This window comes from Trichosurus vulpecula, chromosome 9 (genome assembly GCF_011100635.1).
Source record: "Trichosurus vulpecula isolate mTriVul1 chromosome 9, mTriVul1.pri, whole genome shotgun sequence".
Classification (NCBI taxonomy): Eukaryota; Metazoa; Chordata; class Mammalia; order Diprotodontia; family Phalangeridae; genus Trichosurus; species Trichosurus vulpecula.
The window spans coordinates 144,689,504-144,715,168 of NC_050581.1; the positions used below are offsets into that span (position 1 = coordinate 144,689,504).

Consider the following 25,665-nt stretch of genomic DNA (forward strand, 5'->3'; position numbering starts at 1 on the left):
GCAGTGGAGGTTTCATGACCCACTGCAGTCAGTGGGACTTTATATTGCTGCCTTTAATCTGTTGAGGAGAGGATCACAAAAGGAAATGCCTTTCTGGCAGATCTTCTGTGCATGCTGTATAAGCCAATATCTACCAAGAGGAGAGAAGATTTACCATATTTCCCCATGTATAAGATGTACCCTTTTAAAAAAAATTTGGGGGTCTAAAAACTGGGTGCATCTTATACAGTGGTTGTAGATTTTTTACTTGCATTTGCCGCTTTTTCGCGCTTGTTTTTGCACTCGTAGATTTTTTTTCTTGCATTTCCCGCTTTTTCGCGCTTGTTGTCTTTGCGCTTATTTTTGCATTTGTTACCAGTATATGAGGTTACATTTTGCCACATTCTGCCCAAAAATGGCTCAGAAAAGATTTTCATACAGTGCTGAATTCAAGTTAAAAGTGATCCAGTTTGCAAAAGTGAATGGAAATCGTGCTGCTAAACATAAGTTTGGTCCTCCTCCAACTGAGAAAACAATCAGAGACTGGCTACGGGGAAGAAGAAACCACCTATAGGAGAAGTCTGTACCTGGGTGAAAAGATCCTGGGATAACATCAAGACTGAGATAGTTGTCAAGTCATTTAAGAAGTGTGGCATTTCAAATGCCATAGATGGAACTGAGGACGAGGCAATATATGAAGACAGTGATTTGTTATCAAACACAGATGAGGACAAGCTAATGGATGGGAGTTTTGACAGTGATAAGGAGTTGTATGAATTTTTTGATGAATAAAACTTGAATTCAATAACTTTATGTAATACATTTTTTCGGGCCCCAAAATTAAGGTGTGTCTTATACATGGGGAAATACGGTATATGTGAGATGTCCCTCTGGGCTGGGGTTGGTTGGACTGTCCAGCAGTTGGATGGGAGGGACAAGAGGAATGGACACAACAAAGAGAAACAACACGCGTCTACAGCTTAAAACATAACAGGAGGAAAGAAGAGGAGTAATGGACATAGAAATCTTGTTTAATGCTGCCTTCCCTGGGTATGCTGGACACCACAGAATATATGCCCAACTCGTGCTTCCTGCCCTCTAGAAGACAACATTTTATGACGGTGTGAATAGTGAACATTCACAACCTAAAGACTAGACAGAATATACCAATAACACAAAATCCCTTGGTAGCCAAACATAATATTGCAAATGATTTTATTGTAGCATGAACATAAGGCCACTAGGTGAAAACCAATGATGTGCAGACAACAGCAACAGAATCATGACATTTTAAGGCCGGAAGAGACCTTAGAGACATCTAGGCCACCCTTGGCCTTTCTTTCTTTCTTTCTTTTTAATATTTATTTATTTTTATTTTCAATATTTACTTTTATAAGACTTTGAGTTCTAAGTTTTCCCCCCTCCGTCCCCCTCCTCTTCCCCAAGACAGCAAGCAATCTGATATAGGCTTTACATGTACAATCATATTAAACATATTTCCACATTAGTCATGTTGTGAAAGAAGAATCAGAGCAAAAGGGAAAAACCATGAGAAAGAAAAAACAAAAAGAGAAAATAGTCTGCTTCGATCTGCATTCAGACTCCACAGCTCTTTCTTTGGATGTGGATAGCATCTTCGATCATGAATCTTTTGGAATTACTTTAGAGAAGAGCTAAGTCTATCAAAGTTGGTCATCACACAACGTTGCTGTTACTCTACGATGTTCTCCTGGTTCTGCTTACTCCACTCAGCATCAGTTCATGTGAGTCTTTCCAGGTTTTCTGAAATGCATCTGCTCACCATTTCTTTTTTTAAAAAAATTATTTGTTTTTAGTTTTCAACATTTGCTTTTATAAGATTTTGAGTTCTAAATTTTCCCCCCTCCTTCCACTCTCCCTTCCCCAAGACATTATGTAATCTGATACAGGCTACACATGTATGGTCATATTAAATATATTTCCACATTAGTCATGTTGTGAAAGAAGAATCAGAACACAAGGGAAAAACCACGAGAAAGAAAAAACAAAAAGAGAAAATGGTCCGCTTCGCTCTGCATTCAGACGCCACAGCTCTTTCTCTGGATGTGGATGGCATCTTCTATCATGAATCTTCTGAAATTGTATCAGATCATTGCACAGATCAGAAGAGCTAAGTCTAACAAAGGTGGTCATCGCTGTTACTGCGGACAGTGTTCTCCTGGTTCTTCTCACTCCACTCAGCATCAGTTTATGTGAGTCTTTCCAGATTTTTCTGAAACTGCCTGCTTGCCATTTCTTATGGAACAATAGTACTTCATTACATTCATATACCACAACTTGATCAGCCATTCCCCAACTGATGGGCATCCCCTCAATTGCCAATTCTTGGCCACCACAAAAAGAGCTGCTATAAATATTTTTGTACATGTGGGTTCTTTCCTTATTTTTATGATCTCTTTGGGATACAGACCTAGTAGTGGTATTGCTGGATTAAAGGGTATGCACAGTTCTATAGCTCTTTGGGCATAGTTCCAAATTGCGCTCCAGTTGGATCAGTTCACAACTCCATTAGTGTTCCAACGGATGAGCTGTTTTCCAGAACTATTATTACTGACCATCCTATCTGGGCATCAGATGTGAAATACAGTCTATAATTTAGGAAGCTACACAAAGTTTCATATAAATTAAAGGAAGGCTCCAATTCTTTTGGTTATAAAGTTGGCATGACCCACTTGATATGGGTCAGATGCAGCACTGTCTGCTTGAGAATGCATGTGATTGTCTGCCCTTGGAATTTCTTTTGTCTGTGAAGAGTAAGCAGCATGTGCCACCTGGGGAATGAATTAGTTCAAGTTTTAGTTATTATTGGGGAAAATCTAGTCACGACATTAGTGTTTCCTGGCTGAAGGCTATCACACAATCACCTTTTTCAGTTTTGCTGTTGGACCATTCAACCATACCGATTCTGCAAAAAAAGTGCCTAATCTCTTGGACGTGTGCAGAGCAGAAGCATCATCTTATGGTCATTCCTCATGACTTTTGGGTGATTCTAGTGATTTTAAAAAATACTTTTAAAAAGTCTGGATTTGATGAACAAGCCACCCTTAAAGGAAAATTTCCATATACACAGTAAAATAGAAAAAGATGACGTGAAAGTGAAAATTTCCATTATGTATAGCTTACATTTTAAAATGTGTGTGTATATAAACTTTTTTTTAACCATTCAACATTTCAAAGCTGTCCTGTATGACTGTTTTCTTTTCAATACTTCAATGATTCTTTCTTTCTTTCTGTTTCATTAGCTTTATTCCCTTCACCCTTGGCCCCATGTCAAAGCACAAAAAGAAAAACACAATCTTTGTCACAAATAAGTATTAGTCATCAAAACAAATCCATGCATTTGCCATGTCCAAAAACGTCTGTCTCATTCTAGGTCAGCAGTATGCTTCCTCATCAGTCTCTAGCAGTTGTGGTTGGTAAGTCCATTAATTAGAGTTCTTAAATCTTTCAAAGTTGCTCGTCTTTACAATATTATTGTTAGCGTACGAACTGTCCTCCTGACTCTGCTCTCATCACATCATCAGTTCACAGTCCGCCCAAATTTCTCTGACACTGTCCCTTTTGTCATTTCTTATGGAGTAATAATATTCCATACATTCATATACCATGATTTGCTCAACTATTCTCCAAATGATGGGCACTCCCTTTATTTTATGGTAGTACCTATGCACAAAATAAGTTGTTGTGCTGTAAATATATATGGATATATGTATGTGTATGTGCGTGCATCTTTCTCTCTCTTCCCTCTCTTAGATCTCTGTGGGGTATATGCCTAGTAGTGGTGTCACTGGTCATAGCGTATGCACAATTTGGTATCTTTTTGGGTATTATTCTAAACTGTTTTCCAGAATGGATGGTCAACTCATAGCCCTACCAACAGTATACCAGTCTGACTGTCTTCCTGCAAACCCCCTACTAATTGTCATTTTCCTTTTTTTGTCAACTTTGTCAATCTAATAGGTAAGAATCCTAGAGTTGTTTTAATTTGTATCTCATAGGCTATTAGTGATTTGAAGCATTTTTTCATACGGCTATTGCTTGCTTAGATTTCTTCCTTTGAGAATTATCTGATCATATTGGTGTTTTTTTTTTAACCAGTTATTTAGAGGGCTGTCATTCTTAAATATCTGAGTCAGTTTTTCATATACTGAGGAAATCAGATCTTTTCTACAGAAATTTGTTGCAAATGTTTTTTCCTAGTTAGCTATTTCCCTTCTCATTTGAATTGTATTTTGTCTGTACAAAATATTTTCAACTTTAGGTATTTATAATTATCCATTTTATTATCTTCTATGATCTGCTCTATCCCTTGAACTCTTCTTTTATGTTGTAAAATACATTTTCTTCTTTGCTCCTCTGATTTGTTTATGATGTGACCTTTTATAGATAGGTCATTTATTAATTTAGAAATTTTTATGGTACATGGTGTGAAATTTTGGCCAAAAACTAATTTCTATCAGACTGCTTTCCAGTTTTCGCAGAAGATTTTGTTGAATAGTGAGTTCTTATCCTAGTAAGATCTTTGGGTTTACTGAAAACTATGTTCCTGTGTTTGTCTATCTGATGATTTCTTGAGTGAGAAGAAACCCCCAGAAGATCTAAAACCACCTTGCAGGGTCCTTACTGTGTCCTGGATTACGGCTACACAAATTAAGAGAAAAGAACTGACCACACTGGAACTGCCCATCTGTTTCACATTCTGATGTTTAATTCAATTCAACAAATGTGCCTTCAGCATAGCATGAGGAAAACTGAGGTGGGAGAATACTAATAACCAGGACGTGGGCGGGGGGGAGTACAGAAAAGAGAGGGGAGGGAGCTTTTCAAGGAGAGGATGACACCTGAGCAGAGACTTGAAGGACAACACGATTTCTGAGACATAGAAATTACAGGCATTTCTGAAGGCATTCCAGAGGACAGTTTATGAGAATACATGGAGACAGTGGGATAATGAGTTTGGAGAAACAGCTAAGTGTTCGGTTTGGCTGGAATCTGAAATAATATGAAAGTGTAGGTGGGAGTCAGCTTTTGCAGGGCTTTAAATGCAAGGCCAAGGAATTTATATTTTACCTTGTAGGCAACGAGGAGCCACAGAAGGTTTTAAGTAGAAAAGTAACATCAGACAGAAGTCTTAGGAAGATCATCTTGGCACCCGTGTAAAGAAGAGACTGAAGTTGCAGTGGAGGCAAGAAGAAAAATCAGAAGATTCTCACAAGAGGCCTAGTGAGAAGCAATAGGGTGGTAGCTGTGTGAGTAGAGAGAAGAGAATGAATGTAAGAGATATGGAAGTAGAATCAATAGGACTTGGCAATGTTGATGGAAGATGAATGATGTAGGATTTAAATCAATCAAAAACCAAAACCAAGATATTTATTAAGTACCTGCTAGACTTAAGGCACTGTGCCAGTTACTAGGAAAACAGGGATGAAAAAATAACATAATTCCTCTCCTCAAAGAGCTTACAGACCATTAGAATGGATATGATATATACACAAATAAATACAACATAAGGTAGGTTGAGATTTGGGGAAGGAAGAAATGTAGACAAAGTGCTAGAGGAAAACTAGAAGAGAGATCACTTTCAGGGGGAAGAGTATGATAAGACTTTCTAGAAGAAAATGGTACCTAACCTAGGTCTTCCAGTAGGAAGACTGTTTTGGCAACTGTATAACAGATGGATTGGCAAAGGGAGAAATTAGAAAAAGGTGGACTAATCAGGAAGCCATTACAATAGTCCAGATTAGAAGTGGTGAGGACCTAAACTAAGGTAGTGACAGCGTGAAAGGGGGGGGGGAGGGAATTAGGTGAAAGATTCTGCAGAAGTAGAATTAACAAGACTAGACTGCATCAGTTCTAACATCTATATCGAGATGGACTTAGCTCTGCGTTCTGACTGAGCTGGAGTCAGAACTGTGGAGACAAGAAAGTCCTCAAACCAAATAACATCTGTTTAAATCCTAAAGCAGAAGGGAAAGGTAACTTAGACTCATAATTCATAGAATCCATAATCATAATATTTCTGGCCTAGAATGAGATTTAGAGACCATCTACTCAACCCTCTCATTCCACAAACGAAGAAACTAAGGCCTGGCGAGGCCAAGTGACCATGACTATCACGTGGTCATGAAGCCAGTTACTGGAACAAAGAGGACTAAAGCTTCGTATTATTGTTCTGCTATACAGTTCTGCCTCCCCAATATAAGAATAAATGCCATGGAGCTTGAAGCTGTTACTAACAAGAAGAAGGACAAGAACGCTGACTCCAATGACACTCACAGTCTCTCACTGAACTCTACTGTTGACAAGATCTTGGTTTGAGTTCTTCTGGATGAACTACCCTGCAGCAGCAGTGAACCAAGCATTCCCCAAACCACAGCATGACTTTCAACCACACTGAGGCACTAACTAGTGTGTGTCTGTGGATTGGATATGGGAACGAAGAGAACAAGTATGCTGGGCAGGGATGTTGAGAACACTCAGAAAGAGATGGGAAAAGGAGAGAGTTCATATATCCCTAGAGTCCAAGAGAAGGTCTAGTGGACCTTCCATTTAATGATTCCAATTATATTATGATTTCATTTATCCTACTTTGTCTAGATCAATCTTTAGTTTATCATGGTCCCTTAGGCAAAATTGCAGAATCCTTTGCAAATTTTCATCTCTGGGAAGCTTAGATATATAAAATACTAAAGGTAATGGTCCACATGGAAGAAACCTTTAAGATAATCTAACCCAACTCTCTTACTTTGTAGATAAGGCAACTGAAGCTCATAAGGCACTTGAACAAGGCCATACAACCAAGTACTGAAAGTATATGGACTATACAGATCAAGTCTCCTAAAGTTTTATTGTAATATGTTGTTTCCACACAAGAAAGCCTAGATAATCCAGAGTATTTCGTACTAGGACCCACCCTCCTGTAAGTCAGAGGGTTGTCTGAAGTAGGCAACACACACATACACACACACACACACACACACACACTCAGAACTCTTTCTATTCTTATTCTTTATTAACCTGGTGCAATCTCAGTACTTAGTTTCTTTAATTTCTTGGGATCCTAAGGTTTTTAAGGGTCACTTGTCCTAAAAGTTCCAAGGACTTAGCTAAGGGTCCTATGCCTAAGGATAGCCAGCTTCCAAGTGATGACTCCAAAAGCTACAGTAGTTGGAGCAGCCAGAAGGACATATCCTACCAACCTAGTTCAACAGTTGATAACCATAGGAAGTTATCAGAACCACCTAAGAATCTACAAATTATACTTCTAAATAGTGAAAAAGATATACTGTATAATGCTTCTCCTGGCCTTGGCTTTGTGGCTCTGCTCTAATTGAAAAGTCAAAGCTTGCCACTGTAACTCATTCTAAGTGAGGATGGCATGGTAGTACCCATGGGCAAAATAAATTGACGTGTCATATTAGCCTTGGTTTATTTGGAACTTCTGAAAAACGAAAACTTTTTTTTTAAAACAAACATATATTAAAAGTGAACAGGGCACCCAAGTAAAAACAAACAGAAATATATGATTTTTTGTCTTATCTTGATCTCAAATTGCAGTATGAAATTTAAAGTCATGATACTACACCCTAGAGTTGACTCAGTTTCAGAAGTGACTTCAACAACTGGACCCATCAATCAGATGCAAAGTAAAAAGGTGATGAGCTGAGGCTGACCAAAAAGAGGAAATTATTTTAAACTAGCATCTCCCTCTAGTTCTGTAATGAATGACATATAACTATCAGGAATCATGATGTATTGTTTTTATTTACCTCAGAAGGCTGTTGTATGGATCGATATGGAGATAAATGTATAAAATACTTTATAAATATAGATTGCTGTGGAAAAACATAAAGCAGCTCTATAAGTACTACTCGCTCATGTGATCTGAACAACAAACACAAGGGAGGGAGAGACTGTCAGGATTCTTCTCATGTTATGCATGAAGCTAAGAGCTTTAGGGGAGAAGGCTGGGATGGTGGTTGAAGGTTTACAAAGTGCTTTTCCTTACAACTACTTGCCTATAGTTTAACATTATTACACCCATTTTACAGATGAAGACACTGAGTTTCCGAGAGGTGAAATGCCCGGCCGCGGTCACCCGGTCAGGATATGATGGCGCAGAGATGTGAACCTTGGTTCAAGTGCTCTGTCCACTATCGGCACCTCACAGATCTTGGGTCTGTTAGGAGTGCTTTCCCCCCACATCATGCAGCCTCTGAGGAGTGGTGAGATTTGGAGAAAAGACAGGCGAACCCTCCTCCACCCACAGATTCCGAAATCAGACTGTGGAAGAAACTACCCACTTTGTCTCTCTATAAAGCCAGCCCTGTTGCTCCTCCCTAGAAAAGGTGCTCAGCCACTCCTTATGAGGTCACCCGCTTGGAGCCAGATTCTACCATTTCTCTCAGTCTACTAGTCTTTTTGAGACTGTCTAGCAAACATTAGCTATCACGAGTGACAGACCCACCAAGGGACCTACCCACTCCAAAGATCTCATTTCACTGCCCACTTGGCTTTTAAATAACACAAAACCAAATCTGAGGCTGTTAGGCTGAAGCAGCTTTTAACTTGCAGACAAGTCATTTTTTTCCTCCCCTAGTATCAGATGTCTTTAGTTTATTGAAGATTCCTTAACAATTAAGGCACTTCAAAAACGTTAAGAGTAATTCTTTATAGAAGGGATCTACAGGAAAAGGCAGGCCAAAGATGTGGGGGGTAGAGAAGAAGGAGGGATAGAAGATGGTGGGTGGGACGGAGGAATCTAACCAGTTATATTTAATTAAAAAAAAAAAAAAACCACAAACAGGATGCAGACACATTAAAAAAGCAACACTGACCTAACAATGGAATGTGAACTGTAGTTGACTCAAATGGCGTCATTACCATTTCCCTCCCCTCCCTCCACAGCCCAGCCATCCTTAAACAGACAGAGCTGTTTAACCACCGTTCATTTCTAAATCACCCTTCGACTTTCTAAGCGTAATGCTCAGAGGAGAGGGTTCTGCTTTGTCTACTGCTGCAGTCTGTTCTATGGTGAAGAGCCAAGTTTGCCATAGGTCAGAGAAGAAAGAAAACAAGTCAGAGTCTTATTTGGACCCATTCACGTCTCCTAACAAACGCTGGATGCAGAGGGAGAATACCTGAACAGAGCCCAGAGAGCTGCCCAGGAGTCTCCCTTTTCCATTTGGGAATGCCCATCTGTTTATACAAGTGGGGAGGGGTGAGGAGCATATTTCCCAGATGATGGCAAAACTTCCCTTGGCTAAGGACATGCACAAGGGCTGTCCTCTGGCAGGAAATCTGGCTTTTCCCATTTAGTATGTGACTATGCCTGCAAATACCATCTTCTTGTCGCAGGATCTGCTGCGACTGGGTTAATTGGCTTCCTCTTCCCAACGGCTGTTTAATTACTGAACACTTTTCTCTAAAGTTCTCCATCCCTCTGCCTCAGGATCAACAAGACCAGATGCTGGGGTACCACGAGCCATTTAGCCTGTCAATCTATCTAAACCACAGGACTGCAAGGGCGGCATCTGAGGCCTTCATCAATCGCTTCCGAATTTCCACAGTCACAATAATAACAATAGCTCTCATTTACATAGTGCTTTAAGGTCTGACAAGTGTCTCAGATGCATCTCCTACTTTGATATCCATAATTCTCTGCTGATGCAGGGGCTACGAGCACTGTTTTACAGATCAGAAAGCTAACGCTGAGCAATCTGCCCAGGGTCATGCAACTAGCAAGTGTGAGGTGGCATCTGGACTCAAGTCTTCCAAGCTCCAAGGCTAGCACTTTACCCATTTACGTGGTTCCCAAGTCAGCATTTCTGAAGTTGTCATCTCTCAGACCAGGGAATACACAAGTACTTCCTAACACATCTCATCACTAAGACCCAGAACTGTGTACAAAGAGGTCTCCGGCAGAGAAGAGCAGCACTCACCGGGAATCCGGATCTTGAACTTTCCACTCTGGCCAAAGCCGCTTTCAATGACTCCACTTTCCCCCGATGACAGGCGGACCTTCAGCCCCACAAAGATCTGGATGTTGGTCTCCTTCTTAAACAAGGACCGGCCAATCACACTGTAATCATCGATCACCTATGAAAAGACAAGGGCCACAATACCGAAGGTTAGGACTGGAAGGCCACCTCTGGAATCACCCCCCCCTCCCCCCCCCCCCCCCCGCCCCGTTAGCAGCAGGGCCAGCCCTAGACCCTGGAGCTTTTCCACTGGTATTACAAACTTGAAAGGACCTGACTGCAGCAGCTGGTCCTCCCTCCACTAGGATTCACTGAAGCCTCTCCTACACTTTGGGAGACTGGCAAGTGCTACAGACGACAGTCTTCATTGTCTGGTGACGAGCCTCTGAGGGGAGTGAGACTGGCCACGGCTTGTCACCAGTCGTATCTGGAGCCTCAGAGCCTGTGCTTACCTAGCAGAGTCTTCTAGGGCCAACTCTGTGCCAGGATGAGAAACAGGATGAGTAAGTGAACACAAAGAGGCCTCATTGCATGAGAGAGCTGGCCTTGAAGCCAGGAAGACCTGAGTTCAAGTCCTGCCTCTGATAAATACTAGCTGTGTGACCTTAGGCAAGTCACTGATTCAATGCTTTGGCAGTTCTCTGAGACTAGAAGCTGCTAACCTGCACTGTAGAGGAAATTTCCTCACAAGAGAGTGCCCTGTACCAGCGAAACCACAAACCCAGATTCTATCCCTACAAACACAAAATATCAAGCCCTGGTTGAAGATTTAGGTATCTCTCTAGCAACAGAGTTTGCCAAATGAATAAACTGGGTTTTTTTAAGTTAAAAGACTAATGGCTGAACGAGCTGCAGTATATGATTGTGCCATAAGATACTGTGCTATAAGAAATGATGAGCTCGATGATCTTAGAAAAACACGGAAAGACTTCCCCGAATAAATGAAAAGTGAAATGAGCAGAACCAAGAGAACACTGTATACAGTAGTAGCAATAGTTTTAAGAACAACTTGAAGTTAATAAGTCATTTTGACTATTATAAATACCCAAATTAACTATAAAGACATACGAAGGAAGAAGCTATCTATTCAGAGAAAGAAATGATAAATTAAAGTAGGTATAGAATAATTTTACATTTATATATATGTGTATATATATATATACACATATATATATTGCTGTCTAATGGTAACCATCTCTAGAGCAGGGGTGGGGGTGGGGAGGGAAGAAAAAAAAGGAAAAAAAGGGAGAAAATTTACATGACAACTTTAAAAGAAACAGCAAGTTGTAGATAATAGATTTGCAGTCTCATGTGCCATCATTTTTAAAAAAATTACACTATATAATGGAAATGCTTTTTTTATCCCATAAATTAAAAGTAAAAAAAAAAAGAGAGATGGACATGAGACCACTTCAAAAGAAAAAAAATAATTAAACACGCACATATAGGGTAATAGTAAGTGCTTAATAAATGGTTGCTGACATACATAAAAGGACAGAGTTCGTTAATTATATGTGTCTATGTATGCACGTATGTCTACACACACACACACACACACACACACCCCATGATTTCAATGTGCATTGTGTTCAATATTTCTGACCATGACTTCTACTGTTTACTTACTGTGAACCAGCACTTTTGTGGGGTATTTTTTTCCTTTTTAAAAATAACCCTCATAATTTACAGGTAGACAATACTACATTGTGGCAGCTATCCCACATCTATTGTCTGAAGGACTAAATGGGAACATTTTCAGACTCATGGCTCCCACTAAAAACCAAACCAGCACACCTGGAATGAACCCCCCACAGAGAGCCTTCTAACATCCATAAGGCCAAACTTTTTCATTATTATTTGGAATCTACAAAGGTCAAAAATCAGGAGCTTGTTTTACCCTGTTCATTTCTCAGTAATTCAAATGAATCACTATCTCCTCCTCCCACTCGCCATTAGCACCAGAAAAGCCTACACAAAAATGCTGACAGAAGCATCTTCTCTCATCCCAATTCCCCCAAAGGAAAGCAATGAGGGAGTGAGTGTAGTGGGCAAACTTGCAGCCTCCTCTGCCTACAGGCGGGACTGGAGGATGGGTGGACCCTCCTCTCTACTCTGCTATGGGGTGGGGGGGGCAACACTGTGTTAACCCAATTAGTACAAATCACATCCTGATGTAAATGTGAGAAGGAGCCTTGCTATTTAAAGAAACCCTCTCAGGAATCCTTTCATAAAGAATTATTCTGTTAATAGACAATCACTTGCCAATTTATTTATTTTCTAAGTTTATATGTATGTGGTTTAAAAAAAAAAGCAGGACAGAGGAAAATGAAGCACAGATACTATGCCAAATTGTTACAAAGGAGTTTTTTTCCCCAACAGTAACAGAAATGAGGAGAGAAACATTTTTTAAAAAAATGCTCCATCCCCATAATTTCAAACTCCACCCATTTTCCAAAACTCAGTTCATAAAGTCACACGATTTTGATCTGGAAAGGGCTTTCAAGGTGGTCTAGTGTCCAACTCCCTCATTTTACGCTGGGGAAAAATGAAGCCAAGAGAGATAAAGGGCCCGGGCCAAAGTCACACAGCAGACCGACTTACTGCCATGCCAGGAAGGGCACCCTGGGACCTCGGCCTCCGAATACTGCGCCACTAGTGTTGCCCACTGGTTTCTGCTCCTTTCGGAAACAACAAAAACAACAACAAGGTGCTATGAACCCCCAGGTTAACTTAATATACTACTCACACTGTTCTTTTAGATTTATTCATTAGGTGCTTACAAGAACCACAATGAGAATTTTGGACCCCAATAGCTCATGACAGTTTTGAATTGCTGCAGAAACAAACCTATAATGCACAAGCTTGTCATCACAGAGAAGGAAATACATATAGATTTGTAACATAGGTAGTTATCTACTCCTTAAGGTTCCATCACAGAAATTTTAGCTAGAACCCCCTGGACCATCATGGTGAATCCTCAAGGGTTCAAGAAACACTAAGTGGAAACCACTGTAAACACCACCGGGAAACACGACGTCTCCTCCAGATCATTCCTGCCCAGTGATCTCTTCCTTTTGTGAAGCCATAGCATCTTGCCTATCATAGTCTCTGCACATAGTAGGTAATTTAAAATGTTTCTTAATTGAGGCGCCACTCATCTGGCAGTTAATTATATACTTCCATGTGCTATACGTTTTACACTCTTGTCCTATCCTATTATATAGTTCTTGTATTTCTTTTCCCCCCCACATTTATGTCCTTTCCTTGGTTAGCATGTAGAGTCTTTGAGGGCAGGCCACTCTGTCTGCTCAACAACAGGAGCTTACTCTGCATGCCAGGTTCTGAATGCCAGGCCAGGCCTCTCATTATACTTGCAGAGAGACAAAGAAAAAAGTGAAGCAGCCCCTGCCCACAAGTGGCTTATGTCCTCTCAAGGAAACCACATGGACACCAAGGAGTAAATAAAAATGTCAATGGTAAATATACTTTAAGGACAGGGGCTGCTAGGAGGACCAGGAAAGGCTCTGGGGAGGTAGCAGCCCTCGGCTGAGCTTTGAAAGAAACCTGGGATCCTAAGAGATAGAAGGGAGCAGGCAAGACAAGAGCCCAGGCCAAGAAGTGAAGACAAAGAAGAATAATAAGTTAGCCATTTGGGTCTGGAAAAGGAAGCTCCCCCAGGACTATGAAGGGCTTCCAATGCCAGAGGAGATTTGTCTTGGATTTGACAGGCAAATGGGAGCCATTGTGGCTTATGGAGCAGGAAGGTGACACAAGCAGGAACACATTTTAGGAAAATCACTGGTGCAGCCAATGGATTGGAGTAGGAGAGGCCTGAGGCAAGGAAACCAATCAGGAGACTATTACAATAGTGCCCAGGAGAGCCTGAAGTGGGGGGTGGGGGTGGAGGTGGCCTCCTGCCCCATCTAGAAGAAAATAACAAACATTTCTGTTTGGCATTTCCAGCCCTTCACCATCTCACTCTGATCCATCTTTCTAGGTTAATTATGCATTTCTCCCCCCTCACAAATGGGTCTACCTGCTGTTGGTTCCCTGTCTGTTCCATGTGGCATCAAAGCCCTTCGTAATGTGCCCCTTCTTACTGTTCCAGTCATCTTACACCTTACTCCCCAGCACATACCCAGTGACACTGGCCTTTTGGCTGGTCCATGAACAAGATTCTCCACCTCTTGGCTCAGGGCATTTTCTCTAGCTGGCCCTCTGCCTAGAAATTCCTTCCTCCTCATTTCAGTCTACAGACCTCCCTGGTTTCCTTTAAGTCTTGACTAAAATCCTACCTTGGGGAGCCTTCCCGAAACCTCTCTTAATTTCAGTGCCTTCCCTCCATCAACTATTTACTATTTATCCTGTCTACAACTTGTTTTGTATATATTTGTTTGCATGGAGGAGACAACCCCATTAGATTGCAATGTTCCTGAGGGCAGGGACTGTTTTTGGCCTCTTTTTGTACCTCCAGTGCATAGCACATTGCAAGGCACCTAGCAGGCACTTAATAAATGTTTACTGATGGGTTGATTTTTCTCCCTCTTGGAATTACTAGTTCACTTCAAGGCTCACCTTCTATAAGAAATTTTTTCTTAATTCTCCCCAGTTATTAGTACCTCCCCAATGAATTACTTTTCATCATTTTTTAAAATTAAGATTTCACAAAAATTCACTTTCCCTCTCACCTCCTTCCCCCCACCCCCAACTCTGAGGGAAAAAACGAAATCCCGTTACAAACATGTATGGCAAAGCAAAGTAATTTCCCACACTGGCCACGTCCAAAAAAAAAGTCTCAATCTGTATGCTGAATCCATCATCTCTCCATCAGGAGGTGAGTAGTATGTTCATCATGAGTCTTCGGGAATTGTGGCTGATGAGTGTGTTTGTTGGTCAGAGCTCCTAACCCTTTCAGAGTTGTTTGTCTTTACAATATTATCATTGGATAAATTTTTCTCTTAGGTATGCTCACTTTACTTTCCATCAGTTCATATAGGTCTTCACGGGTTTCTTTGAAATCATCCCCTTCACCATTTCTTACAGCACAATATTATTCCATCACATTTATAAGCCAATTTGTTCAGCCATTCCTCAATTGCTGGGCACCCCATCTAATTTGTATATATTTTGTATTTATTTATTTATTTGTCTGTGTACACGTTTTACCCCTCTACCCAACCTCCCCCGTATACTAAAACATAAGCTCCTTAAGGGCAGGGACTCACATTTTTTAAGCCTTTGTAGCCTTAGCACTGGAGCACAGTGCCTGGCACAGAACAGGTGCTTAATAAACACTCTCTGAATTGAACTGAACTCTTTGTATTCCCCTCCCTCCCCCTTCCCTCTACAATGTTTTCCACTAAGTAGGTGCTCAGTAAGTAGCTGTGGTTGATTTACAAATGGATTTGCTTCCCATATCATGTAATTAAAGCATGATGCACATGGGGCTTTTTAAACACGCGATTATAAGAAGTGGGTTATCTGTATGGCCTCTTCTGGCTCTGAAGGTCATTCATTAAACAACACTGAAGTAACTGGAACAAGTAAAGAACAAGAGTTGAAATCTGGAGGCTGGTTCATTCAGGGAACCTTGTCCCTAGGGTGGCACACTCCCACAGCCTCCTCCCACTCTATCCTCCACACAGCTTATACTCCTGAAGCATAGGTATGACCATCTAACTCCCCTAGTAGTCAATGAAGTCCCTTGGTTAGCTTTTAAAGTCCTCCACAGCCTGGCCTCAACTTATCCTTGCAGATCAAATACATACACATATGTGTGTATGAAGCCAAACTGGCCTTTTCTCTGTCTGTCCCTCAAACACATCATTCCATCTTCTTCCTCCCTGCCCTTGGGTACAGGCCATTCCCCATACCTGGCATGCACTCCATCCTCAGCACCTCACAGAATTTCTCTGGTCCTTCAAGCCCAAGCTGAAGCACAACCTTTCACATGGATCCACCCAAGTGCTTGTGACTTGTCCCTGCAGATACTGGCAATTAACTAGCTTCCATTTCTTTTGTGTTTATTTAATTTACATTTATTCTGTCCATATTTGTACGCATCCATGTTGTCTCCTCCAGAGCAGGGATTCTTTGATTCTTTCTATTAGTATCTCCAGTGCCTTGCACACAGCAAGCACTTAATAAACTGCAGCTCATCAACTGATTCTACCATCAAATGTCTCTTGCATTTGGCGCCTTCTGTCTACTCACTTCACCCCCTCCCTAGTTCAGGACCTCCATTACTGATCACCTAGACAACTGCAACAACCTAATTTTTCTCCCCCTCAGCTGTCTCCCCTTTCCCATCTACGCTTTGCACAGCTGCCAAAATCATTTTATTCTTCTTTTTTTAATTTCATTTACTTAAGTTATTTAATATATTTAGTTTTCAGCATTGATTTTCACAAGAGTTTGAATTACGAATTTTCTCCCCATTTCTACCCTCCCGCCCACTACAAGATGGCATATGTTCTGGGTGCCCCATTCCCCAGTCAGCCCTCCCTTATGTCACCCCACTCCCCTCCCATCCCCTTTTCCCTCACTTTCTTGTAGGGCAAGATAAATTTCTATGCCCCATTGCCTGTGTATCTTATTTCCTAGCTGCATGCAAAACCTTTTTCTTTTTGAACATCTGTTTTTAAAACTTTGAGTTCCTAATTATCTCCCCTCTTCCCTCCAGACCCACCCTCCCTAAGAAGGCAAGCAATTGAACATAGGCCACACACATCATTATGTAGGCCACACACATCATTATGTAAAACCCTTCCACAATACTCATGTTGTGAAAGACTAACTATATTTTGCTCCTTCCTAACCTATCCCCCTTCACTGAATTTTCTCCCTTAACCCTGTTCCTTTTCGAAAGTGTCTGTTTTTGATTACCTCCTCCCCCTATCTACCCTCCTTTCTATTGTCCCCCCTTTTTTTATCTCCTTCCTCCTTTCCTGTGGGGTAACATACCCAATTGAGTGTGTATATTATTCCCTCCTCAGGTCAAATCCAATGAGAGCAGGATTCACTCATTCCCCCTTACCTGCCCCCTTCTCCCTTCCTACAGAACCGCTTTTTCCTGCCACTTTTATGTGAGATAATTTATGCCATTCTCTCTCTCCCTTTCTCCCTCTCTCATCCCTTAATTTGATTTTATTTTTTTAGATATCACCCCTTCATATTCAACTCACCTTGTACCCTCTGTCTATATATGTGTGTGTTTGTGTGTGTATACACATGTGTGTGTACGTGCGTGTGTGTGTGTGTATGTATACACACACACACACACACACATATATATATACATATGTATATTCCCTTCAGCTACCCTAATACTGAGGTCTCATGAATCATACACATCATCTTTCCATGTAGGAATGTAAACAAAACAGTTCAACTTTAGTAAGTCCCTTACGATTTCTCTTTCTTGTTTACCTTTTCATGCTTCTCTTGGTTCTTGTGTTTGAAAGTCAAATTTTCTATTCAGCTCTGGTCTTTTCACTGAGAAAGCTTGAAAGTCCTCTATTTTATTGAAAATCCATATTTTGCCTTGGAACATGATACTCAATTTTGCTGGGTAGGTGATTCTTGGTTTTAATCCTAGCTCCATTGACCTCTGGAATATCATATTCCAAGCCCTTTGATCCCTTAATGTAGAAGCTGCCAGATCTTGTGTTATCCTGGTTGTGTTTCCACAATACTAAAATTGTTTCTTTCTGGCTTCTTGCAGTATTTTCTCCTTGATCTGGGAGCTCTGGAATTTGGCAACAAAATTCCTACAAGTTTTCTTTTTGGGATCTTTTTCAGGAGGTGATCTGTGGATTCTTTCAATTTCTATTTTGCCCTGTGGCTCTAGAACATCAGGGCAGTTCTCCTTGATAATTTCTTGAAAGATGGTATCTAGGCTCTTTTTTTGATCATGGCTTTCAGGTAGTCCAATAATTTTTAAATTATCTCTCCTGGTTCTATTTTCCAGCTCAGTGGTTTGTCCAATGAGATATTTCACATTGTCTTCCACTTTTTCATTCCTTCGGTTCTGTTTTATAATATCTTGATTTCTCATAAAGTCACTAGCTTCCACTTGCTCCAGTCTAATTTTTAAGATAGTATTTTCTTCAGTGGTGTTTTGGACCTCCTTTTCCATTTGGCTAATTCTGCCTTTCAAGGCATTCTTCTCCTCATTGGCTTTTTGGAGCTCTTTTGCCATTTGACTTAGTCTATTTTTTAAGGTGTTGTTTTCTTCAGTATTTTTTTGAATCTCCTTTAGCAAGTTATTGATTTGTTTTTCATGGTTTTTTCGCATCACTCTCATTTCTCTTCCCCATTTTTCCTCTACTTCTCTAACTTGCTTTTCCAAATACTTTTTGAGCTCTCCCATGGCCTGAGACCAGTTCATGTTTTTCTTGGAGGCTTCTGATGTAGGCTCTTTGACTTTGTTGACTTCTTCTGGCTGTATGTTTTGGTCTTCTTTGTCACCAAAGAAAGATTCCAAAGTCTGAGACTGAATATGGGTGCGTTTTTGCTGCCTGGCCATGTTCCCAGCCAACTTACTTGGCCCTTGAGTTTTTCGTCGGGTATGACTGCTTGTAGGGAGTACTTTGTCCCAAGCTTGAGGGGCTGCGCTGTTGTTTTCAGAACTATTTCTACACAGCAAGCTCTGCCACACCAGTGCTCCTCCTCCCCCAAGAACCGCCAACCTGGACCGCGACTCAGATCTCAAGCAGGCTCTGCACTCCTGCTCTGCTCTGCCACTTAATTCCTCCCACAAGGTGGGCCTGGGGCCAGAGGCAACTGCAGCTATAGCTCTGTCCTCAGAGCTGCACCACCTCTGCTGCCCCCAGGGTGGTGGCCAAACCCTGAACTCCTTTCACTCTGTCCCCGCAGCTTTTCCCACTAACCTTCTCTATTGTCTTTGGTGTTTGTGGGTTGAGAAGTCTGGTAACTGCCACAGCTCACTGATTCAGGGCTCTAGGGCCTGTTCCACCTGGTTCCCGGTCTGGTTGGTCCAGGCACTGCTCATGCTGGGCTCTGCTCTGTTCTGCTCCCAGCTCTGTGTGATAGACCTTACCCAAGGACCATCCAGGCTGTCCTGGGCTGGAGCCCTGCTTCCCTCTGCTATTTTGTGGGTTCTGCAGTTCTAGAATTTGTTCAGAGCCATTTTTATAGGTGTTTGGAGGGTCCTGGAGCAGAGCTTTAGGCAAGTCCCTGCTTTCCAGTGGCCATCTTGGCTCCACCCCCCAAAATCATTTTCTTAAAGTACAGGTCTGACCATGTCACTCCTTTGCTAACTAAATTCCAGTAGTAGTGCAATGAACAGAATGCTGGGCCCAGCATCAGGAAGACCTGAGTTCCAATCTGGCCTCAGACATTTAACAGCTATGGGACCCTGGGCAAGTCACTTGACCCTGTTTGCCTCAGCTTCCTCCTCTGTAAAATAGGGATCATAACAGCATCCACCTCCCAAGGTTGTTGAGAGGATCAAATGAGACAATATCTACAAAGCACTTTGCACAGTACTGGCATACAGTAAGTGCTAGATAAATGTTACTTATTATTATTATTACACTGTCAAGGATCGGGTCCAAAATCCTCTGTTTGCCAGTTAAAGCTCTTCTCATCCCGACCCCATCCCACTTTTCCAGGTTCAGCAGACATCAGTCCCCTGCCTGCCCTCTAGAGTCCCGCCACACTGGCCTCCCCATTTCTCACACTCAACGCTCCAGCTTCCATCTCCAAGGGTTGGCACAAGCTGTCTACCTTGGCTGTGATGCAGTCTCAACTCACTGCCACCTCTCAGAAACCCTAGATTGCTTCCCGGTTCAGACAAGTGCCACTTTACCTGAAGTCTTTCTTGATCCACTCAGCTGCCAGGGCTCTCTCCAAACCAAATTACCTTCAATTTATTTTGTATAAGCTCTTATATATGCAAACATATATGTGTGCACACACATTATCTCTTCTAATAGAACATAAGTTCTGTGAGGTTAAGGATATTTCATTTTTGCCTTGTATTCTCAGCATCTGCACAGGGCCTGGGATATAACAGGTACTTGTTTATTGATTAACTGACTGTTCTCAATTGATCCTTTGGTCGCCACATACTGCCTGATTCTCAGTTTGCTCCTGACTATGGCCTGTTATTTCTTATTTCTGGCCCCTGTTAAAGACCTTAGCTTAAAGAGGCGAAGGTCTCCCACTGCATCCTGGGCCATCTCCTGCCATCCTGATCTATATCTGGCCACTGGACTCAAATGGTTCTGGAGGAGAAAGTGAGGCTGATGACTTTGCATAGCTCTCCTAATTATCATCAAAAGGTCTGAAAAAAAATATCATTGCATTATTATTTCAAAGACAATGCATTGGTGACTTCTGAAAGAACAGTTTTCTGGTAGATCTGGGGAAAAAGAAAACAGATTTCAGGGGGCTGAGAGTACGTTCTCATTCTTGAGGAGAACTGAAGGCTAAGAAGTTTAGAAGTGAAAAGGAGATAAATGGGGTCATGTGAATGCTGTTTTGGGATAGAGGAAACCTAAGTATGCTTGTCGGGGAGCAGTAGAGGTGAAGAGTTTGAACACCCAAGAGAGAAGTCTAGATGGAAAAATCTTCTGGGAACAGAGAAAATGAAGAAGAGTAAATGATGCCAAGAAGTCTGGGGAAATGAAGAAGCAGGGCTGAGAGAATTCACATGAGACAGTCTAAGGCTCATATGAGCAGCTGATGTGGAGAACAGGATAGTTTATTGATAAGGAACTCTCAAGTAGCTGCGAGGGCTCAGCTGAGGTTTTATAAGAATGTAGAGCGAATATAAGAAAACATGCTCAAGGAATGGTCATCTAGTCCATTATATTGCTGAACTCTTCCAATGATAGAGAGACATAGCTGGTTCATTCCTCCCCAGGCTACGCTCCTGGCTCTTGGGACATTTCCCACCACACCGCAGAAACCTCTTCGCTCTGAAAGGTCACTCTTTCCCTGGATTTCTCACTCTGAAAGTCCCCTCTGCTCCCACAGCCTCTCCCTCTAACTAGCTGGTTTCTCCCAGAATTTTTATTCCTCTCCAGACTTTCTCTACCATGCCCTGTTAAGGACTCTTTCCTCCTTCCCTCCCCTTTCAGCTTCATTCTATGTGTTGCATTCCCTTATTAGAATGTAAACTCTTTGAGAGCAAAGACTTTCTTCTTGTATTTGTATTCCTAGCACTTAGCCCAGTGCCTTGCATATAGTAAGCACTTAATAAATGCTTGTTGACTTGACTTGATTAATTCTTAAGTCTCTCTTAGGGAAGAGGACCAGTGGTTTACTTACAAGAAAATTCATTCATTCATTCAGAAAACAGCATTGTAGGAAAGACTTTACTGTATATCAACACTTTTTAAAGGTATGAGCTAAGGAAAAGGTAGTCCATCCCCAACTGCTTCATCTTCTTTGTTTCATTCAGTTTTTCTGTCTAACTTCCTACTGGGGTAAATCTACTCAGCGAACACTTTGTCTAATCCCCACACTCCAACACTATACCAGGACTCCATTTTCCTACATTACAGTGGCTTCTAAAATCCCACCATTTCCTTAAGAAACCTTCCTGAATAGTAAGAGACATGGAAAATTCCTTATGACTCCTCCTTGTCTAGAACATCCAATAGTTATGCCAGCCAGCCACACTAAAAAAATGCAACAGTGATTCATCATTTACTCATTTAATATACCAAGAAAACCTCTAGCTCTTAATGCCAATCCTAGTAATGTCATCTGGATGCTTTGGTCAAAACCTTGGAGAGGCTTCCCCATGAACTCTAAATAATCTCTGGGATTAGATAATTTTCTTCACACTGAGATACACTAAGCTGCCTTTGAGCCATGACTCCCAAATTCCCTTTTTCTACTAACCCTTTACAACTCTCTCTGGGACTTCTTCGTCCCCTCTACCTGCTTAAGGAATTCTAAGATGAGTTGTGGTTGGTGTCTGAATAGGGAATGGTAGTTTTGACTGGCGGTCTCTCCTTTCCCCCCAATTATGGACTGCTTAGTAAGGTGGATCAAACTAGACATTCCATGAATGTTTGGTATGGACTAAAACTATAGGCAAGACATGTGACATCTCAAGGGGCATATGATATCTAGTAGAGGGAGAAATGTGTAAGACTCTCCACTTTACAACTGTCTACAGATCAGTATCCACTACCTTGAGGCCATCTGACTTCTCTATTTCTACAATGGCACCACCACTGTTACTCATTTTTGCCTCTTGCTTCTCCTCACTCCTTGGATTTAACCCATTCTGCTACTTCTGCTGCTTCGGCCTGTACAGTGTCTCTTGGATCCATACTTGTCTCTCTCGTATTACTGTTACTTAAAATCATTCTTGTCTCACATATGTAAATCTTGTCTGCCCAACTAGGAAATAAGTAGGATCAGATCTCCCAATTCTTTATTAACTGGTGCTCAATAAATGCTTCGATGGTGTCATTCCCCTCGTCATTAAATATTTTCAGTGTTTCAGGTGATAAACTCCCAATAAAGACTGAACTCCGGCGATTATTCAAAGTCCTCTACAATCTAGTTTCAACATAGTTTTTCAACTTCATCTTCCACTATTCCTTTCTATGTACCACATGCCTCTGCCAAACCTGACCATTCAATTCAACGAAGACTTGTTATGGACTCAAACAATTCAGGACACTTACCCAAGGATGCCAGGAACAGCGATGCCCCCCATCCCCCGCCCCCAGACCACAGGCTCTGCTCCCAGCCCAGACAGGCAGCCATCATCCGGGGACTCGATCTTTGTGATGATATGATCTGATGACCGTATCTGTGGGAGTGACATCCTGCTCCAACCTCCTTGCAGCAACTGAAGAGCCGGGAGAGCAAGCTCTCACCCCGCCCCGCCAAGTCTGTGGTATTGTCAAATGGTCCAGCATTGGAGGTGGATCCAGTCCTCTCAGTGGTGCTAAGATGCTCACCCATCTGCTGTGCCACCATACCCCGGGCCTCATTCAGCCCAGTGTGGAAGCACAGACTAGGGCCCATGAGGCCTCTCTTTTTCACCTGCAGCTGCCTCCTTCCACCCTATCTCCCATCTGTGAGTCCCTTGAGAGCAGGAGCTGTGCGGCATTGCTGTTCTCATCCTCAGAGCTTGGGACAGTGTTTTGTACATTCCAAGTCTTCATGCCAGCACTATCACATGTGTCAGACTAGTGCTCATCCCTAGAAAGAGGCAGCCTAGCACAAGGAAAGAGCACTTGGCTGGGAACTGGTCCTGGTTTTGCCAATGACATAATGTATTACTTTAGACAAATCGCTTTATTAGGGCCTCAGTTTCCCCATATGCAAAATGAAGGGGTTGGACTAGATACTGCCTAAGGTTCCTGTCAGCTGTAGGATTCGTGAAGAAGGAATCAATCAAAAAGAGAGCCTGTAGCCTGCCTAGTGATCATGGCCACCTCACAGCCTGTCCTGAGCGAACGATGCAGAGCAGGGTGACAGAGGCTAATCCTGCCTCAGAGATATATGCCATAAAAGGAACTGAAACCGGGGTTTCCTCCAGTTTGACTGTAGCTCCCTTGTAGCCAGAGAACCCAAATGCCACCATGACACGGGCATGTTAAATCCCAAATCAGAAGAAACCTGACGCATTTATTGCTAATTTCAAGGTCTGTAGCTAGATGGGAGGATCCAGTCCAAGTATGGATTATTAATTAAGCAATCAGGGGAATGTAAAGGGCATGTCGAGATAACAGCCCCACCTCCCCCCAGTCATCAGAAAGCTGAAGGTGCAACCAAGTAAAATGAGCTCTGAGAGGCAGCAGTATTGTAGGACGTGGGTGGCCCCACCAAGCCATTATTCTTGAAGCAGCAACAGCTGCCTTTACTTACTGATGGGACAGAAAAAATACAAAAGGCTTTGGTTTCTTTCTCCACAGTCCTGGAACCAACTGCTCCTCAGGTGGAGTGCTGCCTACAGGCACAACTGAGCTGTTGTTTATGGAATGATAATTTCATTTCACCTCAAAAACTATTTATTTGAATCCTAGAATCACGAGCACTTCAACCCTGTGAGACAGGTGGCGCAAGAATTACTGTCTCCATCTTAGAGAGGCTCAGGGAGGGTGGCGAGTTTCTCCAAGGGTTCTAACAAAAGCAGAAACGTAAATAGCCTAAGGGCTGGGAGTAGAATTCAGGCTCTGAAGCTGGGCTCCAGGCCCGATTTAAAGGCTGGTTACTTCAAGTCCTCCCAGAAGTGTGTAATCATGGCCAAGCCAAAGGATCCCAGATGTAGAGCTTGGAGGGGGTTTTAAAGGTCACCCTCATTTGATAGATGAGGGAAATGTGGTCCAGAGAAGTAAGATGACTTATCCCTGGTACAGAGAAAGTGGCTGAGGGAGTATCTGAACCCAGAGCTCTTTCTGCTGTGCTCCACAGCCTTTATTCCATGTCCTATCATGCAGGGATCAGGCCACAGGGTTGATAGGTGCCTTCCGGCTCCAACATCTGATGCTCCCAATGACCTGAAGTGACCCAGAGAGGACTCATTTCCATAGCATCCACAAGACTTCTGGTGATGGTGAATTCACTACTCCCTGAAGCAGCCCATTCATATCTCCAACTGTTCTGAAGCTTTTCCTTATACCAAACTAAAACAGGTCTTCTGGTGACATCTATCCATTGCTCTTAGTACTCCCCAACCCCATCCACACCACCCTGGACTCAGGGGACAAATATAAGCCTTTCTTCCACAAGAAAGTCCTTCAAATACTGAAGCGAGTATCTTCTCCCTCCCTCAGTTTGCCCCAGTAAGATGTTGGCAGTTTTTCCAAACGATTTCACAAAGCATGGTTTGGAGTCTTCTCAACATTCTGAATGCCTTCCATCTTGTCAACATCCTTTCTAATACGGAGTGACTATAACTGAACCCAAAATTCAAGATATGGTCTGATCAAGGCAGAGTACATTGAGACAGTAATGGCACTTATTTGGATGCTTTAAGCTAGTCATTGTTCTAGGCACTAGAGATAGAAAGATAAAAATCACGGAGTTACTACCCCAAAGAAACCTACCATCTAGCAAATACCAATTACAATTTATTCATATTCTACTTCTCTTCAAGGAAAACAAAGGACTTCACTACAAATCAATTATTATTGGCTGCCAGCTATAGTACAGGACAAGTCAGAGGGTGTATTCTTTTCCCTCAGTGGGGAGGTCCAGAGGCTCAGATGGATGTCACACAAGTCATACAAGGTCAGCGCAGCACAGCTGACAAGGGTACCTAGAGATAGCACTCTTCCTTGCTACAGTGATTTGTAAACTTGGTTTTCAGACCCTCTTTCTCAAGGGTCTCTAATCACAGTAAAATCCAATTTTTACTCTCAAGGCTAAAGTTGCTCTGTAAAAATGATTTCTTTTTTCAGAAAAAAGTTAAATAATCAATTTACCCTAAAAATTTTACTGAAAAAAATATTCTATTCTCTTTATGACAGAATATTAAATAAAATACAGTATTCTTGCTGCCTTTCTTAGTTAATAAATTGAGATGAAAAACTTCATTAAAAATCCACATAAGGATATTTATTCCACAAACCGTTTTTAAGTACCTTCTTCCCTGAAATGTACAGTGCCTAATTCTGAGGGAGATAAAAAGATGAATGATCCACAGTCCCGAGGGCTTAGAGTACAA

The 25,665-nt window shown here is 41.9% G+C and overlaps 1 protein-coding gene across 2 annotated transcripts in view; it reads right to left on the minus strand.

Moving 5' to 3' along the window:
- Positions 1 to 25,665, minus strand: part of EEFSEC (eukaryotic elongation factor, selenocysteine-tRNA specific) — a 315,808-nt gene that overhangs the window by 65,216 nt on the left and 224,927 nt on the right. The window contains exons 6-7 of one of the 2 annotated variants that reach the window (XM_036737960.1): positions 9,960 to 10,116; positions 4,712 to 5,263 (exon numbers count right to left, since the gene is read on the minus strand). In XM_036737960.1, the coding sequence (XP_036593855.1) occupies positions 5,217 to 5,263; positions 9,960 to 10,116 (204 nt within the window). In that variant the 3' untranslated portion in view covers positions 4,712 to 5,216. Of the gene's footprint in view, positions 1 to 4,711; positions 5,264 to 9,959; positions 10,117 to 25,665 lie in introns of those variants that run through there. The other variant, XM_036737959.1, reaches the window with a different exon arrangement.